Genomic DNA, 22,233 nt, shown 5'->3' on the forward strand with positions numbered 1-22,233 from the left:
TAGTTATTTTTAAGATCTCAGAAGTAAGAAAACTAAAACCCAGTTTTAAAAATGAGCAAAAGAGTTAAACAGACACTTGACCAAAAAAGGCAAAAAGCTCACGAAAAGATGTCCAACATTTGCTGCTAATGTTGCAGCAAAAATAGAAATGAGACTTCTGTTTTCTGATAAAGGAGGAAAATAAGGAAACAATGAACAGGCTGGGGGAACAACATAAACAGGCCTGAAAGAGTTAATCAATAGTGGTTATTCTTCAGCTGTTACTTCTAACAAACACTTGTAGCTAGACGTCCTTCCCAAAGCTGATTACTCTCTGACTCCATATGAATTACCCTTTGCACCTGGCATTTCTTCTCCTGCTACACTCCCTTGTAGCACTCTTCATTTGGGACAGAAGGTCACTGGGCCGATAACTTCAGGGACACCAGACCAGGTTGTTGAGCCACCTGATGACAGCTTTGGCCATGAATTTGTAGAACAAAAGAAATGCAAGACCTTCATTACTTTGAGCTTTATCACTTACCCCAGACCATGAGCCCCAGGCTATATAACCTTTCCCTATTCCCCAGGGAAGGGGGCACAGCTCTTGAGGCGCTAGCTTGCTGTGTTACCCCCTTTGCCAGGCAAAGATTAAAGCCATTTTTCTCGTTTCTCCAAAACTCTGTCTCCATATTTCTTTTTGGCATCGGTGCACAGAGAGCCAAGATTTTGGTATCACTAGCCATTAGGGAAAGCAAATTAAAACCAGGGTGATATACCACTTAACAGCCACTGGGTTGGCTAAAATAAAAAAATACTGTCAATACCAAGTGCAGATGAGGAAACAGAGCAACTGCATCTCTCATACTTTGCTGGTGGGAATGCAAAACAGTTTGGCTGCTCCAGAAAACAGGTTGACAGTTTCATATAAACATACTCTCCCCATATAACCCAGCAATCACATTACTATTTATCTAGAAAAATGAAAAGTTTTGTTCACACAAAATACTATAAGTGAAATGTTTATGGTAACGGTATTGATAATTGCCCCAAACTGGTAACAACCTAAATGTGCTTCAACAGCCATATGATGGATGCAAAAGAACAAACTATTGTTACACTCTTCAACTTGGATGAATCTCAAAGGCATTATGCTGAGTGAACGAAGCCACTCTCCAGTGGTTCCATACTAACGTTGGTGCGTGCAGGATCTTTAATTGTGGCCCGTGGGATCTAGTTCCCTGACCAGGGATTGAACCTGGGCCCCCTGCTTTGGGAACATGGAGTCCTAACAGCTGGACCACCAGGGAAGTCCCCATTAGAGGTTATTTTTTTTTATATATAAATTTATTTATTTTGGGCTGTGTTGGGTCTCCATTGCTGCACGCAGGCTTTCTCTAGTTGCAGTGAGTGGGGTGTACTCTTCATTGTGGTGCACAGGCTTCCCGTTGCAGTGGCTTCTCTTGTTGCGGAGCACGGGCTCTAGGCGGGTAGGCTTCAGTAATTGTGGCAAGCAGGCTCAGTAGTTGTGGATCACGGACATAGTTGCTCTGCGGCATATGGGATCTTCCCAGACCGGGCTTGAACCTGTGTCCCCTGCATTGGCAGGCAGATTCTTAACCACTGCACCACCAGGGAAGTCCCTAGAGGTTCTTCTTTTTTTTTTTTTTTTTTTGCGGTACGCGGGCCTCTCACTGTTGTGGCCTCTCCCGTTGCGGAGCACAGGCTCCAGACGCGCAGGCTCAGCGGCCATGGCTCATGGGCCCAGCTGCTCTGCGGCATGTGGGATCTTCCCGGACCGGGGCACGAACCCGTGTCCCCTGCATCGGCAGGCAGACTCTCAACCACTGCGCCACCAGGGAAGCCCTAGAGGTTATTCTTGAAGAGACTAAACTATAGTGATGGAGAAAAGCTCAGTGGTTGCCGGGGGTTAGGGGTGGAGGGACACGTGACCATAAAGGAGTAGCAGGTGGGAGCTGTTTTGGGTGATGAGTGACTCCTACATCCTGATTACATGACTCTATACATATGTTAAAATTAATAGAACAGTACCTAAAAAGTCAGTTTTATTGTATAATAATTTTTAAAATAGATTTTTTGAAAAGTCCTCCTCCATCGCACAAGTATTTTGAGTGCTTACGACTTGCCAGGCACTGTTCAAAAGGCAGTATGTAGGGGAAACCAATCAGAGCATCTGTGAGGGAGACACACCTGACCCAGCCAGGATAAAAAGCAGAACATGACCAGGGCCGCGGAGCATGGAGGAGAGAGCCATTCCTTTCAGGTGGGGAACAAGGGAAAGCTTCTGAGGGGAGGGGGAATCTGAGATTGAAGGAGGAATAGGAGCCATGTCTTCATTCAACAAACATTTATTGAGCACCTACTATGGGCCGAGCTCTGTCCTAGGCCCTGAGGATACCGCAGCGAACACGAAGGGCCAGGTCCCTGCTCTCACAGAGCTCACACTCTAGCGGATAAGGGTCTCGGGTACCGAGGGCTGCTGGAGGCAGGTGTCGGGGTAACGTGGCTGTGGGGAGAATGCTTTGGGATGAGTGACTGGGGAAGGCCCCTGGGGTAGGTGACATTGGACAAATGATGGATCGGAGCAGAGCCCTGAATGATGCAGCCGTGGGAAGAGCTTACGAGACATCTGGGGAAGAAGGTTTGGGTAGAATGTACAGCAAAGGCAGAGGCTCTAAGCTGGGAAGATCTTGAAGCATGTGAGGGACTAAAAGGCGGCCAGTGAACCTAGTGGACAAGGAGGAGTGCAGGGAGATGGAGTGAGAGGTAAGCCGGCATGCAGGTCAGATGCCTGGCACACTGTGGGTGCCACTGCTACACGCATCTTTATCCCCAGTGCCTGCTGCAGGGAAGGAAGCCAAGCCGGAATTAAGGTGTCCAAGGACCCTCCTGCAGCGGGTTTCCTGGGGTTCCTCCAAGGCCTTCAGAGAGGACGGTCCAGGCCCCCCCATCCTTGCCCCTCCCATGACCATGGCTGTTTGATGGGGCTGATGGCTGACAGACTCATTTATTTAGGGCCTCATCAGCCGTGACCCAGAAGGAAGCAGCAGACTGTCCGTCTGGCCACTCACGTCATCTCACCCCACATCCTGGGGGCCTCAGACAGGCAGGGCAGCCTAGGGCCCTTCAGAAGGTGTGTGGGTCTGGAAGAGGGGAGGTAGGAAGAGCCCCACAGTGCCGAGCACACACACAACCACGAACACCCACAGGAACAGCCGGTCCACCACCATGGCCACGTACTTCCAGTCCTCAATGACCTGTGGGCAGACAGAGGGGCCGGTTACAGGCACCGAGCGCGGAGGTCCTCCCTGCTTTCCCTCCTTCCCCAAGCTGGGGCCTCACTATCTGGCCAGGGACCCCGTAGGCCACTTAGAACGTGGAGTGGTAAGTTCTGAGTCTGAGGCTGGTCTTTCAGCTGGGTACCTGGGTGCTTCTCGGGTCCTCAGTCCACCCCTACCCACCCTGCAGGGCATCAGGGAGCCACTGGGAACCAGGCTGTATGGGAAGGTTAGGAATGGAAGGGGTTATTAACGCCACATATGTGATTCGAAACCAAACTGGATTATAAATAAGGGGAATGAAACCTGAGGATCACAAGGCCCCTGCTCTCCTTTTCACCCCAAGCCCCTGCCTGAGCTGGCTTTGCCCAAAGGAAGACTTGAGGTGCACCTAGCTGAGAGGGGGTTGGGCAATGGGACCCGCAGGACACCTGGAAATCCTGTTTAATTTGCTCAGTTCCATTAATGGCAGTGTCTGCTAGTTCCTGTAATTAAGACCCAGCCTCCTTCCACATCATCTGGGTTTCTCTCCACCTCCTTCCCCCATCTTCTCAGGCCCAGGTGTGGGGTATAGGATTGGCAGAAACATGGCTAGCCTCCTGAGACGCCACCACAGACATGCCTGCCTCCTTGGCCTGGGGGAGATGCCCCCAGAGAGACCCAGCATTCTGGTCTCCCTTCCCCTCACGCTCTTGCACACCCCAGCCTGTCTGGATCCTTCTGCATGCGTACTTGTCCTGGTGGAGAATGGCTGCATCAGCAGAACTCAGCAGGGGCTCTGGAGCTGGAAATTCAGGCAGCAATGGGCAAGCGATGTCAGTGACCCAATTTGTCAGAGCCCTGGTCAGTGGTGTGCATCTCCCCTCCAGGATGATCCCTGCTCAACCAGCCCCACCAAACACACCCCCAGCCAAACACAGCTGCTGTCTGTTTCCTAGATGCAGCAGGCACCGCCCACTTTCCACACGGCACGCTTGGGTTTCTTTATGACAGCCCTAATTGCAAACAACCGTGTGTGTGTGCACGCGCGTGTGTGCGTGAGTGTGTGTACGCTCCTTTCCCCCTCTTTTTATATTTTTGTGCTATCTATAGTGACCAGTTAATCACCAGGGAGGGTGAAAGTGCTGAAGATGAGAAACAGCCCAGGCTGTCTTAGGGGCGGGCATGCTCTGGAAGGGAAGAAAGCCTCTTCTCTCCAGCTAGACATGAGAAAGTCGATCAACCAGTAAGGCCCCCATGTGTGTCAGTTCAGGGCAAGGCACTGCGAAGGGCAAGGAATGTTAATGACATCAGAAAGATCTGAGTATGGAGCTTGGCTCTGCTCTGTGCCAGCTGTGTGACCTTGGGCAAGTTAATGAGCCTCTCTGGGCCTAGATTTTTTTTCTATTGTAGAATCGGGATTCAAGTAAATGACACTTCACAGGTTCCTGGCAGAATTAGCAGTAACGTATGTCACTTCCTGGTAGAGTGCCTGATGTGTGGTTGGAGCTCAATGAACACTGGCAAATATAATAACTGTGGGCCCTGCCTGGCTCCTTCCCACAAAATGCTTTTAATTAATTGAGTTAGAAAGAGGCAGAGGCCTGTGAGTGTCTAGGGGGTGGTGAGACCTTTAGAAGAGAGAGCTCGGGATGCGGGTGGCTCAGCCAGGGCTGCAGGAGACCAGTTTCTCAACCTGCATATGCACAGGAACCAGCGGGGATCTGGTGAAAAATGCAGCTGCTGGACCACCTCCCACAGAGATCCCAGCTCAGTCAGAACAGGTGGCCCCAAAGCTGTATTTTGAAAAGTTGCCCAAGTGGTTCCTAATTACCCAGGAGGGCCCCAGTCAGTATATTAATATTTGGGAGTCAATGAATTAGGTGATACTGAGCTACTGAATGGTTCTGAACTAAAGCAAGCATAACTAAATTAATTTTTTAGAAAGTGAAATCTGATAATCCTATAGAGCTGTGCTTCTCAAACTGGACAGAGCCTAGGAACCCCCTGGGGATCTGGTGAAAATGTAGCTGCTGAGCCAGCAGGTCTGGGGTGGGGCCTGAGATGCAGCATTTCTAAACAGCTCCCAGGTGAGACCGGTGCTGCTGGTCCAAGGACCACACTCTGAGGACAAGGGTGTAGAAGAACTTGTGTCCCATATTCCGCTTGTTAGCAATTCTTTCTTTTTTTCACAGTGTAATTTTGGAGCTTTTCCACCCTGCTCTTTTCTCTTGGCACTAAATAATGGAATCCCCGTGCTTTCCCTTGAGAATGTGGCTAGTGAAAAGGAATCACAGAAAGGTAAGAACAAGGCGATGCTCTCTTTTTCACATGCAGCTGCTTGTTGTGGCATAAAAACCTGTTCAAAGAATCTGATTTGATAAGGTGTTAGAATGCGAACATTCCCAAGAGTCTGAAACTTGTTCTCCAGCCCAGTCTGGAAATGTGTGTGAAAATTTCTAACCGTACCATCACGTTCTGTGTTTAGTTATAAAATTGTCCTTTGAAGCATTACCTTCAAAGGAGTCAGTCAAGACACCTAAACTCTAGAGCTCACGGCTTTGTCCTGTGGAAGTAAACTTAACCTCTTTTTAGAAATCTGTAATTGTACTTGATAATTTATTATCCTGGTAGCAATAATATTTAAATGGATGGTTCTATACTCCTAAGAGTTATAAATGTTTGTATGGCTTCTTGGCAAGCCTGACAAGGATGGGAGCATATGCCCTTGGTGCCCTGGCCCACCTGCGTCCCTAAAGGCTGCAGAATTATTTTCCAGCCCACAGCAGCCTTCCACTTTCTGCCTGCTTCTCCTCTCTTCTCTGCCCCAGGGCTTTCTCTAGCACCAAAACTGCTTGCTCCACAACCAGCAGGCAAAAACAGGAAGTGCAGGGGAGTTAATGCCCCCAAGGTTACTAGAGCCTTGGGGATGGGAGCTAATGGGCAAATACCCTCCTCCCTCCTGGGGGGTGATTCTGAGAGTTGCTTCCATGTTTCCGGCTTCCGCAGAGGCTCTCTGACTGGACTAGCCTCCAGAGCCCGTGGCAGTATCCTGCTCACTGATACCGACATTGGTTTTCCGCCTTTCCCTGTCTCACTTTCTCCACTTCCTCACTGTGCTTCCTGGGGATCACTTCTCAAAAAAACTCCCTCTGCCCAGGTGCTTACATCAGGCTCTGCTTTTGGGGAACCCACAACAAACCAAAAAGCATCACTTGTACTTCCTTCCTATCCCTCGGTGCACGAAACTAGAATAAAACTCATTTCAGTCTTGGATCCCTTATTCAAACAAAGAGTTTGAGAACCCTTGTCTCATGAATTAACTTCAGGAAATGGGAAACTGACTATATTACCCCAGCCTCTTCCATTGGGCGGGTGTTGGGGGCTGGGCTAGCAACTTACACTCTGGTCCTGATCGTCACTCTTCATGTGCTGGGCAATGAAGCTGACACCCTCTAAAGCCTCCTGCACATCCTGCTTGAACCTCCCAGAAGACCTCAGCCGGAAATCCCTGGGGATACCCGCTGAGTCAGAGCCGGCCGGAGACTTGGGAGCTGCAGAGGCAGGGTTCACAAAGTACGTGGAGTTCCCGTAGAGGTTGGAGGAGCTGGCGGGGCCCATGGCCGAGGCGGTGGTGGCGGCCTTGGACTTGGTCAGGTGAGCCTGGCTGGGCTGGGGGGCCCTGGAGGGGCTGCTGTCAGGGCGCTTCATGAAAAGGAAAGTGGGCAGCTTGTGTAGGAAGCAGCGCTTGACCCAGGGCGCCATGGTGTGCGTGCTGGGTGAGCGGTGGTGCACGTTGAGCACACAGACGCTGGTGACGATGGAGAAGGTAACCAGCACCATGGTGAACATGAGGTATTTGCCGATGAGCGGCACGTCAAGGGAGGTGGGCGGCACGATCTTGGAGATGAGCAGCAGGAAGACGGTGAGCGCCAGCAGCACGGAGATGCACAGCGTCATCTTCTCGCCGCAGTCGGAGGGCAGGTAGAAGACGAGGATGGCCAGGGAGGTGATGAGCACGCAGGGGATGATGAGGTTGATGGTGTAGAAGAGCGGCTTGCGCTTGATGATGAAGTCGTAAGTCACGTCCACGTAGCTGGGGTCCTGCGGGTTCACCGTCCTTCGCCCAGGGAGGGCAACTATGTCCCATTCGCCACTGGGGGTGAAGTCATCCATGCTGGCCGTGGGTGACTTGAGGACCATGTCGATCTCTGTGTGGTCATAGGTCCAAGAGCGGAACTTGAGGGTGCAGTTCTGCTGGTCAAAGGGGAAGTGCTTCACCTCGATCTTGCAGGCACTCTTGTAGATGGCAGGGGGCAGCCACATGATGCTGCCATTGGAGCGGACCACCACATTGGTATAGAGAGACACCTCGTAGGTACCGTCGGCACTGGGGGTGGGGACAGGGCATGGAGGAGAATATCATGAAATCCATAGATGATGCCTGGCTGTTCTTAGAACTCGCCAAAGAGCCCTGCAGGATTATTTCTCACTAATCACTCTTCCAAACCCCCATGCCCTCACTGGAAAGGCCTGCTTTACTTGGCAACTGCCTGGCGGCGAGAGCCCTGCCATGAAACAGCGTGAAGGCTTTACATAGATTTGCTCATTTAAGCCTCACAACAGTCCAATGAGGTAGATATTATTATCATCCCCATTTTACAGATGGGAAAAACAAGGCTCAGAGAAGTTAGCTGTCCTCTTCAAGGTCAGAAAACTAGTAAGCAGTACAGCTAAGATTTGAAGTCAGGTCTTTCTGTCCTTAGATCACCTACTCGTAATCATTTCTCGCTTCTGCTGGTGCAACTGCGACCTGGGAAGTCTCTTTATCCCTCTCCACCTACCTGAGATATTTATGCATATCAAGTCAGTGCTACCAACACCCAATACTGACAAAGCAACCGAAGGTCAGAAAGAGGACAGTATGGGGCTTCCCTGGTGGTGCAGTGGTTTGAGAATCCGCCTGCCAATGCAGGGGACACGGGTTCGAGCCCTGGTCTGGGAAGATCCCACATGCCGTGGAGCAACTAGGCCCGTGAGCCACAACTACTGAGCCTGCGTGTCTGGAGCCTATGCTCCGCAACAAGAGAGGCTGCGATAGTGAGAGGCCTGCGTACCGCGATGGAGAGTGGCCCCCGCTCGCTGCAACTAGAGAAAGCCCTCGCACAGAAACGAAGAGCCAAAAATAAATAAATAAATTAATTAATTAAAAAGCAAGTTTAGAAAGAAAGAGGACAGTATGGAGGACAGAAAGAGCACTGGACTTGGGGTCAGGATGGTGGCCCCGGTCCCAGCTGTGCCTGAGTGAGTCGCAAGGCCCTCCCCATCTCTGGCCTCCAATTCCCCATCTGTAACTGAGGGTGCTGGCTCTGCTCATCTCTAATTCCTCTTGCAGCCTGACCGCTTGGAAGTCTGGGTGAAGCACAGGACTGGAGGCCTGGCCCTCACCACCTTGGCCAGCCCTGCCACTTAACTTGTTGTAAAGCACGATGTCAGGCAGCCAGACGCGCTTTGCGGGGATCCTCAGGATGTTCACACCCTCATAGCGGGAGCTGTTCCAGGCCAGGCGGTAGTCTGTCCATTCCTGAGCAGACAGGCAAGGCCCCGTCACTTGTAGGTCCCTCGCCGCCAAGGGGCAGCCCTGGAGAAAACGCCTCCTTGGGCTGGGGACCCTGCAGGGCACTTACCTGTTTCAGCCAGACATTGGTGGTCATGATCTGTTCTCGCTCATTCTGGGGAGGGAAATGAGGTTATCAGTTCACCTGTTAGGAGGTGATAGACCACACTTTATCAAGCAAAATCTCCGAGCTCCAGGGCCATGTGACCAACCACCAACTTAACATCCTCGGAGGGCTCAGACGTATTTCCCACCCGACATGCCTGCGACAAACCTCATGATCTTCACCCAGACCTGGGCCTCCACTGGCACTGCCATCTCAGTGAATGGCATCCCCCAGCCACACAATTCCACAAGCCAGAAACCTGGCAGTCGGCCCTGATCCCTTGCTCTCTGATCCATCAGTAAGTCCTGTAGGTTGTACCGCCTACATGAGTCTCAAATTTGTCTGCTTCTCCCCATCTCCTCTGCCACCATCATCTGTTACCTGGACTGTTGCAGTAACCTCCCAACTGGCCTTCCTGCTCTTTCTTGGCCTGCCTTTAGTCTATTCTCTATAGAGCAATGTGGGTAATCCTTTTAAAATCTCAGCTCCTCAGACTACATCTCTCTGCTGAAACCCTCCACTCCCCTCCCATCTCATCTAAAGTGAAAGCCAAAGTTCTGCCCAGCGCCTACAAGGACATCCATGATCTGCCCCCCTCCCCCACCTCCATCCCTATTAGCTCTAGTAACTCTTACCTCAACACTTTCCTGTTTGCTCATCCCACTTCAGCTATACGTGTCTCTTTGCTTCTGCCTTTGCACATGTTATTCTCTCTTCCTGGAAATCCACACAGCTGACTTCCTCACCTTCTTCAGGTCTTCCCTGACCTTTCTACATAAAATAGCACCCCGTTCCCCTCTCTCCCTGCTTCATTTTTCTTCTTTTTTTAAAAAAATTAATTAATTAATTAATTAATTTTTTGGCTGCGTTGGGTCTTCGTTGCTGTGCACAGGCTTTCTCTAGTTGTGGCGAGCAGGGGCTACTCTTTGTTGCAGCGTGCGGGATTCTCATTTTGGTGGCTTCTCTTTGTTGCAGAGCACAGGCTCTAGGCATGCGGGCTGCAGTAGTTGTGGCTCGCGGGCTCTAGAGCACAGGCTTAGTAGTTGTGGCACATGGGCTTAGTCGCTCCACGGCATGTGGGATCTTCCCGGACCAGGGCTCAAACCCATGTCCTCTGCACTGGCAGGCGGATTCTTAACCACTGCGTCACCCCTGCTTAATTTTTCTTTATAGCTCTTATCACCACTGGCCACCTCTATTTGTGTATTATATGCCACCTCCTACTAGCATCTAAGTTCCTTGAGGGCAGACAGCACCTAGAAGGGTATCTGGGATGTATCAGATGTGAAATAAATATTTTCTGAAGAATATAAGAATCCTACCACAATAATCCAGGCCACCATAATCCATCTCTCACCTGAACCACTGCAAGGCCCTCCCAACTGGTCTATGACCACTCTGCACACATACCCCATACAGACACACATCTATTCTTCCTCTGCAGCCAGAAGAAACTTCCAAAGTTCCTGCCATTTCCCCCTTAATCCTATTTTTACTTAGGTCAATTCTGTGGCTTCCTTCACATATAAAATAAAAATCCAGCTCCTTCACAGGGTCTGCAAGTTCTTGCCAACTTTCCCGGCTTCATTTCACCTTTATTCTATGCCCTTCCCCTGACATCCGCCCTGGCCTTCTTTAGTTCTCCAAATGTGTCTTGTGCTCTCAGTCTGTACCAATTTCCCTGCCTCCTCTTCACCAAGATAACTTCCAGCATCTTGATATCAGCTTGGGAATCACTTCCTTTAACTAGGTAATCATATCAGTAGAAAAAGGTTCAGTTGCCAGTCACAGAGAGCCAGAGTAACACTGCCTTAAATAAGTTTATTTCTCTCTTGTAACAGTTTGGACGTACAGGCATACCTCGTTTTATTGTGCTTCACAGATACTGCATTTTTTCAAAATCAGAGTTTTGTGGCAACTCTGTGTGGAGCATCTATTGGCACCATTTTTCCAACAGCACTTGCTTACTTCGTGCCTCTGTGTCACATTTTGGTAATTTTTGCAATATTTTAAACTTTTTCATTATTACTGTATTTGTTACAGTGGTCTGTGATCAGTATCTTTGATGTTACTACTGCAAAATATTACAACTCACTGAAGGCTCAGATGATGGTTAGCATTTTTTAGCAATAAAGTATTTTAAACTTAAGTTATGTACATTGTTTTTTAGACATAATGCTATTGCACACTGAATAGATTACAGCATAGTGTAAACATAAGTTTTATATGCACTGGGAAACCAAAAAAAATCATGTGACTTGCTTTATGGTGATATTCACTGTGTTGCGGTGGTCTGAAACCAAACCTGCAGTATCTCTGAGGTATACCTGTAATATGGTGGCTTTGCTCTACAAATTAGGGACCCAGGTTCCTTCCAGATTTCTTCTCTACCACGCCTAGAGTGTGGCTCTCATCTGCATGGTCCACAATGACTGCTGCAGCTCCAGTCATTACACCCACATTCCAGACTGTTGAGGGGTAGATGGGAAGAGGAAAGAGAGGATGCATGCCAATTGTCTCACCCCAACCCCAAATGTCTTGTTTTAATTAGAGTATTTAGGCCATTTACATTCAGTGTAGTTACTGATAAATTTGGGTTTAAACCTACCATCTGTTTTCTGTTTAGTCCCTTCTCTCTTTTCTTGCCTTATTTTGGATTAACGATTTTATTACCCATTTCTCCCGATATTAATGTGACTCTTCTTTAGGTAGTTACTCTGGAGTCTGCAATATGCATATACTTGACTTTTTAGCATCTAATATAAATTAGTTCTTTCATCACTTCCAGAACAAGGCAAGAACTTTAGAACATTTCAATTTTATCTACCCCCTCCTTACTTTTGGGTTATTGTCATGTATCTAATTCTACATATAATTAAAACCTTGCAAAATATTTTTTTCTGTTTTCTTATACTGTCAATATCAATTCAAATTCACCCATATATTTACCCTTTCTGTTGTGCTTCATTCTTTCCTACATTTCTATATTTCCATCTGGGATCATTTTCCGTATTGGGTCTTCTTGTATTAAATTCTTTCTCTCTCTCTCCTGAAAACATCTTTATTTCACCTTCCTTTTTTTTTTAAATAAATAAATTTATTTATTTATTTATGGCTGTGTTGGGTCTTCGTTGCTGTGCACAGGCTTTCTCTAGTTGCAGTGAGTGGGGGCTACTCTTCGTTGTGGTGTGAGGGCTTCTCATTGTTGTGGCTTCTCTTGTTGTAGAGCACAGGCTCTAGGTGCACAGGCTTCAGTAGTTGTGGCATGTGGGCTCTGTAGTTGTGGCTTGCGGGCTCTAGAGCTCAGGCTCAGTAGTTGTGGCCCACAGGCTTAGTTGCTCCATGGCATGTGGGATCTTCCCAGGCCAGAGCTCGAACCCATGTCCCTTGCATTGGTAGGCAGATTCTTAACCACTGTGCCACCAGGGAAGCCCTCACCTTCATTTTTAATTATATTTTTACTGGTGGTATATTTCTAGGTTTGCAGTGTTTTCTTGCAGCACTTAAAAAATGTCATTCAATTTTCTCACTTCCATTTTCAGCTGTTAGTTTTATTGTTGCTTCTGACTTTTGTTTCCCCCGACTGCTTTTAAGATTTTCTTTTTCTTTGGTTGTCAGGAGTTTGAGTATGATGTACCTGGGTATGATTTTCTTTGTATTTACCCCTCATAGGGTTCACAGAGCCTCTTGCATGTGTAGCTTAATGTCTTTAGTTAGTTTTGGAAAATTCTCAGTCAGTATCACTTCAACCTTTGCTTCTTATTTTTATTCCCATTCTTTCTGGAACTCCAAATACACATTAGACCTGACATTTTTATCCTGTATCATATTATCTTCTTTTCTGTATTTTCCTTTCTTTTTTCTATAATTTGTCTAGATATTTTCGATTGACCTCTCTTCCTGTTCATTAACTTTCTCTTCTGCTATGACCAATCTGCTATTAAACCCATCTAATAAATTTTAAATTCTCCATCATTATAAGTTTCTTGAACATATTAATGCATCGCATTTTAAGAATGTTTATTTATTTATTTGCGGTACGCGGGCCTCTCACTGTTGTGGCCTCTCCCGTTGCGGAGCACAGGCTCCGGATGCGCAGGCTCAGCAGCCATGGCTCATGGGCCCAGCTGCTCTGTGGCATGTCGGACCTTCCCAGACCGGCGCACGAACCCATGTCCCCTGCATCGGCAGGCGGACTCTCAACCACTGCGCCACCAGGGAAGCCCTATTTTGTTTATTTTTAATAGTGGTAAAATACACATAAGTTTTACCATCTTAACGGCAGTTATTTAAAAGTCTACGTCTGATGACGCCAATATTTGAATCATCTGTGTGTCTGTTTCTCTTCTTTTCTCTCTTCGTTTTTTCTTATTTAGTCTTGTCTTATTGCCTGCCTAGTAAGTTTTTATCTGACTTTATCTGCCTCCAGGGACGACTGACTTTGGCTTTATGGCAGGCAGTTAGAGGAAGGACAGATCACCTTCATCTAGTCTGTGACTGAGCTGGTTCAAAGCAGGTTTTAGTTTTTGTGAGGGCTGGTCTGTTCTTGATTCATTTTGACTCTTAGCGATGCTCCTTGCAAGGTCCTCACCAAGGCCCCATCTCCTTACTGGGGCTCCAATTCCAATTTGTGTCATCCTAGCCCTGTAAGAGTGCCAAGCATTCAGCTAGGCTTCCCAGCCTCTTAGCCACCACTCTGTACTCAGCTCCCTAGCCCCTTGGCTCTATACTGTTTACCAATCATCAAACAACAGGAAAAGCACCAGAAGCTATCAGGGTCACCTCCTGGATCCTGGTCCTTCAAGTCCTGGCTAAGCTCTCTAAGACCTTCAAACAGATTTGGGGTAGGACAGGCATTTTTGTCCCCCTTTTCTAATTGTTCTTGTGGAAAAGTTAATCTGCAACAAGATACTCTGTCATTACAGAAAGTTGAAAACCTTCATCTGTCTTAAAAAATAATTTTTTTAAAGTTGAGGTACAATTTACATACAGTGAAGTTGAGGTACAATTCTCATACAGTGAAATGCATAGATCTTAAGGGTACAGTTTGATCAGTTTTAACAATGCATTATTCAGGTAACCCACCTCCTTTCAAGGTATAGAACATTTCTGCCACCCAGAAAATTCTCTCCTTCTTTAGTCCGGTGCCTTAGTCCCCGTTACTCCCCCACAGCTGCCTTCCCAAAGGCAGTCCTGGCCTTCCCAAAGAGCTGCTTCTGAAGGCTTGCTGGCCTTACACAGCACAAACTCCCTGCCTGCTCCCTAGAAACTTCCATCTTTAAACTGGTTATGCCCATAACCCTTCCTCCTTGAAAACCAAACCCTGAAATACAAAAGGAAAAATAACCCCCCAAACCTCATATTTGTTCTGTACACAGCTTTCAGGATTATGACAGCTCACAGTGCTACACTCATAGGCATGGGGCTGGAGGCTGTGTGCCCTCCTCCTTCTGGTAACTTCTGTTATCGCACAGGGACCACAGAGCAGATCTGGCAGGGGCAGCCTTAGCCTGGAAGTGTGGCTAGAGCTGCCTTCCTGTTCCCCCTCACCAGGGCAGCAGCTGCAAGGCAGCAGCTGCAAGGCTGCAGCTGGGCTCACTCCATTAAGCAAAAAGCCTTTGGCTGGACAATAACACTCAGACACCAGCCTGGGAGTGGCCTGGCTGGAAGCACTTATTCCTTCCAGTTGGCCTTCGGAGGGGAGAGGGACAGAGAGCACAGGCTTTTCACCCCTCCCCCATTCTTGGGCTGTGCTTCCTCCCAGGGGAGGAAGCCAGCCATTAATCTGGCCAAAGCTTTCAGTGAGGGCTGTAGGTTGGAGGGGCTGGGTTTGTGAGGGCTGAGTGTGCTAGAGAGGGAGGGTGGCAATAAGAAGGCAGCCACCGGACCAGAGGAGGCTCAGCCGCATTGGTTGGCTTCCCAAGGCTCAGGAGGCGAGGCACGGTGGATTTCCAGTGTGCTGGCAAGGTCTTGGGAAAAGGAGTGGCCAGTCAGTGTGCAGGGCTGGGAGTCAGGCAATTTGGGATCTACTTCTGGCATCGCCAGAACTCCTGGACAAGGTCCTAGGTTGTTCATCTGATCTTTTTCCATATGCATAAATTAAGGAATTTGCCTAAACTTTGAGACCCCTGACTTGGCCTCTAAGTCATGATTCTTTCATTCCAGAAATGCCGTCTGTGCCTTTGCACGTGCTCTTCTCTTTGCTAGGGATATCCTGCCCACTTTGTGCACTCTAGTTTCCCAGTTTGGAGTCACCTGCCAATCCATATCCCAGAACCAGTTAAAATGCTTTGGCTTCAAGCATAGCTGGATGTTCCACAAAACATCCAACTACGAGCGGCTAAAACAATAAGGACATCTGTTATATCACATAAGAGAGCAGGCCAATCATTTCAGCATTGGTTAATGCAGTAATTCAATGATGTCGGGATTCTAGGTTGTTGACAGTGATGTTAGGACTCTGTGATTCTCTTGTTTTTCCCCCACAATCATAAGATGGAGGCCATAGTTCCAAATATAAAACCTTCACGTGACAATGTCTATGGCAGGAAATGGCAAATCTTTTCTTGGGTCCCTTTTTGAGTATAAGGAAAACTTTCCCAGAGATCCCCCGCCCTTTTAGGCAGCCCCTACATCCCAGTGCCAGGGCTACAGCTCTTGCCTAAGCCTTAGCTGATTATTGGCTGGAGGAATAGAATTACCATGGTTAGCTACGACTTAACCATACGTGGCAAGGAGGCCGGAGAAGGGCCCATGAAGTTCGTGAGTATCCAATATCAAGTCATAGTTTTATTAACAAAGAAGTTGTGAGGCAGGAATGTCCACTGGGTAGCCCGCCAATGGGCCTGCCATAGACAAGGTGGGCCTCCAACATGGCCATAAGCTTCTCCTCCTTCTACCCTATCATCTCCCCCAGTCTGCTCAACAGATGACCTCACATACCCCCTACCTACTGGGGGGAGTTAGGAACTAGGTACAGAAACCGATGGGTCCAGAGGCCCAGGTGTAGGGACAGGGCCAGAGGCAGCTGCTGCATCAGTCTAGCCAGCTGAGGGTCTGGGTAAATGAGGGCGGTCACTGCAGGTATGGAAGTGAAGAATGGATTACAGAGTGCAAAAGTAGGGTTGTCAGGTCTTGATGTGTGGATGTGGGGCCTCGTAGGGAGTGCTGAGGAAGGTGCCTGAGGGAACCACGGCTCATTGTTAATCTTCCCTGTGGCCCTTTCCACATCCCCAGGCACAGGTTTGGAGCCCTGCCCCTGGAAGCAGCTCTGAGGGGAGCATGCATATGGGGAGCATGTAGCATACTGTGTCCGGCCGTGGGGAAGGCACAACTGCCTCCTGTACCTACCACACTGATGAGCTGCGCCAGGGAGAGCTGCAGCTGGATGGAGATGAGCTCTGAGGAGCTGGTGGCTGGGCGGATCAGGTTGTTGTAGCGGGCTTTGTTCAGGAGGTCATCCATGAGCTTCTCCTCCGCGTTGGCCACGCGGCAGTCCCCTGGGAAAACACATAGTCAGATCTGCTGGGTCCTCATCCAGCTGATGGCAGTGAAAGGGAGAGCTGCGAGGGCCAGAGAGCACAAGTGCCCTCGGGGCCAGCTGGAGCAGCTAAGGGGCTGCCAGGCCTGCCTCTCCTTGGAGACTTCAAATTAAATCTACCCAAGACAGAGCTCAGCTCTCTCCTCCCACGCCCTACATCTTCCTCCTCCTGTTCCGTCTAGCAATGAATGGCACCCCACACTCTAGACATCTAGTCCAAAACCTGGGCATCTATTTTGACCCTTTCCTTGGTTCATCCAAGGGGCCACCCAGTTCTGTCTATTCTACTTTCCAAATCTCTCAGTCTGTCCTCCCCTTTCCATCCCTCCTGGTCCTGGCTCACCACCCTGCCCCAGGCTCTTCCAGTAGCCTCCTTGCTGGTCTCCCCACCCCCACTCTGCCCCTGCCATCATGTCCCATTCAGTGCCAGAGTGGTCTTGCTACAGCTACTGAACCAGAGCCCATCCCTGCCCGTAACCTCTCAGAGCTGTAGGTAGAACTCAAATCCAAACGTTCCGGCTTGGCATCCAAAGCCCCTTGGCACCAGCATTTCTTCCTCAACCTGATCTCTTCTTACCTCTCCACCTCTATGCCTAGGTACTGTATGTTTTGGCCATATATACTGCTTTCCTTTCCCCATGTGGCCTTCATTGTCTCACTTCTAAATCTTCAAGCACACTCTTTCTTCTGCCAGGACAGCCCCCCGGCGACCAGCCGTCAAATATCTGAGAGTCTTTCTTGTGCCAGGCATTGTGTTATGCGCTGGGGGTAACAGCCAGCAAAAACCCTGGCTCCTGCCCTCAGGGAACCTCCTGTGTAGTGGAGGAGAGATATTATTCAAACGTGGGTTTGTGTGCAGAGCTGGGGAGATGGTGGTGCTTTCACTGAAAGAGCAAAGGCCTGGGCTAGGGGGAGTTTGCTGGGATCAGACTTGGCCCTACAGCGTTCAGGGTGTACCTTGAGACACCAAATGGAGGGGTCCAGCTGGCAGTTGGCTCCTGGTCTGGAGCTTAAAGGAGAGGTCTGCGCTCAGAACCATACCTGCGAGCCAGCAAACACAGCCTCCTGCAAGGAGCCTGACCTGGCCGGGAGCCCCACTGAGCTCCCACAGCCCCAGATCTGCCCCTTTTCACAGCCCAGATCTCTTGCCATGTGGCGTTTGGGTCTTTGTCCCATCTCCCTCACACGTCTGGGAGTGAAGGGGAGGTTCAGGAACTCCATCTCGTTCACTCTGGTGACGTCAGGTAAGGGCAGTTTGGGGAGGGGCCTGGGAAAGAGGGAGCCTCAGAGGAAGGTCAAGGACACCTGAGCAGGAGACCCCAGGAACAGGGGGAAGAGATGCAGGTGTGCAGAGGAAACAGTGTCGGGGGGCAGGCAAGGAAATGGGAAAAGGATAAGGGAATAAGGGAGGCTGAGGGGGTGGGGTTGGGTCTGCTGGCTCACCAGGCCCAGGACTGGGATTGCATCCTCCGCTGAGGGGCCAGTTCACTCTGTTTTACCAAATCCCACCCTCCGGATGCGGCCAGAGGGCCCAGAGTGTGAACTGCCTGACAGAGCAAGTCTGAGGTGGACTCCTGGGTGGGAGCTGGGCTGGACACGCGGCCACGGGGAGCAGCCACCACCCTGCCTGCTCCATGCACTTTCCAACTCATTGCCTATCTGGAGCAAATGCAGCATTTAGTGCCTGTGTAAGATGCTCCCAGGGCACCCGCTGCCCACTGTCCCTCCCCCAACCTGCCCCAGGCTGTCCAGAGGGGGTCCTGTGGATGCTTGGCCTACATACTGAGCCCTGCCTCTCATACCCTGGACCCCTCCCAGAAGCCAGCTGCTTGAATACCCTGGAAGCCAGTCTGTAGCCCCAGGTTATAGCTGGGTCTCTCCCATAGCCCCTCTTTATTATATATATTTGAGTTGACCCATCATTTCAGCAGGGTGTGACTTGCCCAAGTCCATCAAGCATGTCTGGGACAGCTCGGGTCAGAATCTGAGGCTTCTGGTCCCCAGCCCTGCAGTGCTGGGGGAGGCTGGATCCCACGTCTCTGCAGCCCCAGGAGGCTGGTGTACCTAGGTACCTGAGAGGCATGGGCTGCTCTGCAGGCTGCGGGGGCTTGTGTTCCTGCTCCAAGCCCACCTGGGATGCTCTGGTTGCTCACCTTCGGGCCTGTCCTGCCTCTCAGTCATTCAGCTGGCCCCCAGGGACCCTCACCCATCTTGAGGACCAGTTGTGGGATCCAGAGAAAGAGGTTCCGAAAACCTTAGGCCATTTAGCCCACTCTCTATTTCTTATCTGGGGAAACTGAGACCAAAGAGGGCGAGGAACTTACTCAAGGAGTCCCAGCAAGTCAGAGGCAGAGCCAGTTAGAGGCCCTCCCCTAACCCCTGTGTCTTCTTTCGCGCCCTTGCTAACTTCCCCGTAAGGAGCCTGTCCCTGCAGAAGCCATGTTGGTGTCCACAGCCAAGTGTGTACTCATGCCTGTGCCTGTGTTTGTACTTGTATACATGCATGGGGGGCAGAGGGGTTTCCAAACTATATTTGTTTAGGCTTTTCAGTCTACTGCTTTTTGCCTGTGAGGCCTGCCGGGTTCAAAAGACAAGGAACAGGCCTCTCACCCCCAGATGACAGGGGTGGCCCAGAAGAGGTGGAAGCTTCTAGGGCACAGTTGGGGGTCACCTCCCAGCCCTGGGGCCGGCACAGTTACACAAAGAGGCCACCACTAGGGGTCAGTCATGACCCAGTGATTCTGAGAAGGAGCGGGCCCGCCCTGCCTCTGTCCAGGGCCTTGCCTTCCTTGGCCTTCTCTGGAAAAACTGCTCCCCACCAGTAAGGGGTTAACGAACAGCCTGAGAGGAAGCCATGGCTGGAATCCTAAAACGTGTGAGTGTGTGTACCGTCTGAAAAAGCAGGGCTAATGGTAAAAATCTATATGGGTAAAATGGAAAGGCAATACCTATTGGTTTGGAATACAAACCACAGAAAGTCAAGGGTCAGTGGAATCTTGGCAAGTGGGCATCTGAAAGGCAGCGTGATCTTCAGTGGCATATGTTTGTCCTTAACTGAGGAAGGGAACAAGAGATTTGTATTTATTAAAAGGCAGCTATGGATTCTTTTCAAAAAGTTGAGGTTTTTACGTGTTACGAAAAGCTCACAATATATTATCAGTGGCTTCTCCAATCATGTGCAAGAATCACCTGGATACTTGTATAAATGCAGATTCCCAGGCTCCACTTCCGGAGATTCTGATCCTGTGAGCCTAGGATGGGGCCCTGGGGATGTGTAGTGGGTGTTTCTGATGCAGGTGGCCCCAGGACCGTACTTAAGAAACACTGCAACTGACTCACATCTGAGTCCCTAAGTATGTAGTCAAGGCATATCATCCCCATAGAACAGATAGGGAAACTGAGGCCCAGAGAGGGTCACTGAGCAAGTGGTGACAGATCCAGGATGCACACATGGAGTGCAGACACCATCTTTGGTGAGATCTCCGCTTCCCTATAGGAACTTCATATGTCCCCCTACCCCTTACCTCCAACACCCCTGGTGGTGTGTCTCTGTCCAAGGAAGATATAGCCCTGGTCCTCTAGGCTGACTAGGGCTTGGAGGACAAGCTTGGGCTGGAGGGAAGGAGCTGAAAGAGTCCTTGGAACTCAGGTGGGGAGACTGAGGCCGGGAGCAGACAATCCTCACCATATCTGGACTCTGCCTTGGAAGGGCTGACTGGATTTCCCTTCTGGGTGTCTGCAGGTTCCTGAGGGGCAGGCTCCACTTCACCAGCCCCGCACTTAGCCAAGCTGGCTGCCCCGGCCGGCCAACCCCTAGGAGTGGGTGACCAGAGGCAGAGGTGCCATAAAAGTGTGTTTTCTAGGAGATCCACCCCCAAACACACTTGGGCTGGCGAGTTGGGTAGCGCCACCCCCCACCCTCAGGCTAAGTTTCCCTATCTACAGTAGCGCTGGGATTAAGCAGAGCTGCCTGTCAAGCGGGTACCACTCAGCCCCGCTGCCCAGCCCAAAGGCGCTCCATATGGAGGGTGGCCCTGGCGGCCGCGCAGAGGACAGGCGGTCCCCACCCCAAACGTCGCAGACCCACTCATCCTGACCCGCCCCTGCTGCCGCGAGTGGGCTTAGCCCCGCCCACGCCCCCATTCGTCCCGGACAATCTCGGGCCACTCCCCCGGGTGCTCGACACCCTCCCTTCCTTCCCACCTGTGGCCAGTCCAGCCGGGCTCTGGCCGACCCAGGCGTCCCTCCCTCCTTCCCCGAAGAGAACTCACCTCGCCCACAAAGGGCAACCAGGGAGAAAAGGAGCAAGGGGAGCGGGCTTCTCATGACGGGCGGGGGCTGGAGAGGCAGCCGAGGCGAGTTCAGCGGTCGGACCACCCGGGCACCGGCGGCCGCGGGCAGGCGAGTGAGAGCCGGTGCCCACGGCCTCGGAGGTTTGAAGTCGTGGTGACGGCGGGCACTAGGACCCCGGGGAGAGCCCAGCCAAGCCCGCTTGGGGGTAGCAGCTGTGAGCTACGCCCACAAGGGGATGGGGCGGGGCAGAAGAGACCCCAGGGGCGGGGCCGGCACCAACCCGGCGGGACTGGCTCTTTTCGGCCAACTGCCTAGGGTCGTCTCCCAGCGGTTGGCCTCTGCACTTCCCGACCTACTCCGGCCTCCAACTTTCCTTGAAGGGAGGTCGGCGGGACCGTGCATGCACCCTTTGTACAACTGGGGAGACTGAGGCAGACGCTGGCTCGGGATCCCTCTACTGTTGGGGAAAGTGGTTGTACTCCAGCCGGGAGGTCCCTGGGCTTTGTCTGCCGTCAGGACTCAGGAGGTCTTTCAGAAAAAGATCTCAAGTCTATGCTCATGCGGTTTGCTGAAAAAAAGGAGCACTGCAGGGAGTGGGGTGTAAGCCAGCTGGAGTGGGGCGCAGCTATCTGCAGACATTGGGGAAAGGGCGCTTAGGAAAAGTGTGTGGAATTTGGGAGGGTGAAATAGCTCAGGGTCCCCTTACCTAGATTGGGTGACTGGGGAAGGGACAGGATGGAGCCAGAGTGGGCTGGCTGTGTCCTCCCCCTTGAGCCTTACAACCTGTGCTGACCCCAGGCAGCTCTGGTGACTCAAGGGAGCAAGCACCCCCTCCTCCAGCCAGGTGGTCCTGGGTAAGTGTCGGAATCAGTATCATTCCCTTGGGAGCTGGGGGACCTCACAGGATAGGCATCAGCGCCAGGGCAGCCCTACTTTTGGACCTGGCCAGAAGTGGTGCCTCAATCCAGGATCCAAAAGAGCCTTTGGCATATTCCTGTAGCCCATGGCACTCCTCGCTCGCACTCCAGCTCCCCACCCACCCCCTCCCCTGTCTGGGTCCCAACAGGCAAACCTAACAACTGGGACTTCCCTGGTGGCACAGTGGTTAGGAATCCGCCTGCCAATGCAGGGGACATGGGTTTGAGCCCTGGTCTGGGAAGATCCCACATGCTGAGGAGTAAAAAACCCATGCGCCACAACTGCTGAGCCTGTGCTGTAGAGCCCATGAGCCACAATTACTGAAGCCTACGTACCCTAGAGCCCACACACTGCAACTACTGAGCCCGCATGCTGCAACTACTGATGCCCGCGGGCGTAGAGCCCGTGCTCCACAGCAAGGTAAGCCACCACAATAAGAAGCCCGCGCACCGCAGCGAAGCGTAGCCCCTACTTGCGGCAACTAGAGAAAAGCCAGGCACAG

General features: G+C 50.9%; 2 protein-coding genes across 2 annotated transcripts; both read right to left on the minus strand.

Moving 5' to 3' along the window:
- Positions 1-2,332: 2,332 nt before the first annotated feature.
- On the minus strand, positions 2,333-7,676 carry CHRNB4 (cholinergic receptor nicotinic beta 4 subunit; the record flags this gene model as incomplete). The annotated part of the gene is made up of 2 exons (XM_049705847.1): positions 2,333-3,257; positions 6,660-7,676. Coding segments are annotated over 2 exons (1,158 nt in total), but the record flags the coding sequence as incomplete, so codon positions are not given.
- On the minus strand, positions 7,596-20,960 carry LOC101277114 (neuronal acetylcholine receptor subunit beta-4). Its single transcript, XM_049706619.1, has 4 exons — positions 20,792-20,960; positions 16,331-16,479; positions 8,945-8,989; positions 7,596-8,841 (listed from the first exon to the last, which is right to left on the minus strand). Exons 1-4 carry the CDS (start codon positions 20,844-20,846, stop codon positions 8,464-8,466), a joined length of 627 nt encoding a protein of 208 aa, XP_049562576.1. The 5' UTR covers positions 20,847-20,960; the 3' UTR covers positions 7,596-8,463.
- Between the last annotated feature and the right edge of the window lie 1,273 nt (positions 20,961-22,233).

The sequence above is a fragment of the Orcinus orca genome, chromosome 2 (genome assembly GCF_937001465.1).
Source record: "Orcinus orca chromosome 2, mOrcOrc1.1, whole genome shotgun sequence".
Classification (NCBI taxonomy): Eukaryota; Metazoa; Chordata; class Mammalia; order Artiodactyla; family Delphinidae; genus Orcinus; species Orcinus orca.

Coding starts and splice junctions, on each gene's coding strand:
- LOC101277114 (XM_049706619.1), bottom strand. CDS start 20,846: ATGAGAAGCCCGCTCCCCTTGCTCCTTTTCTCCCTGGTTGCCCTTTGT. Junction 16,480..20,791: donor GGTTGCCCTTTGTGGGCGAG/GTGAGTTCTCTT, acceptor GTGTTTTCCCAG/GGGACTGCCGCGTGGCCAAC. Junction 8,842..8,944: donor CCAATGTCTGGCTGAAACAG/GTAAGTGCCCTG, acceptor CTGTCTGCTCAG/GAATGGACAGACTACCGCCT.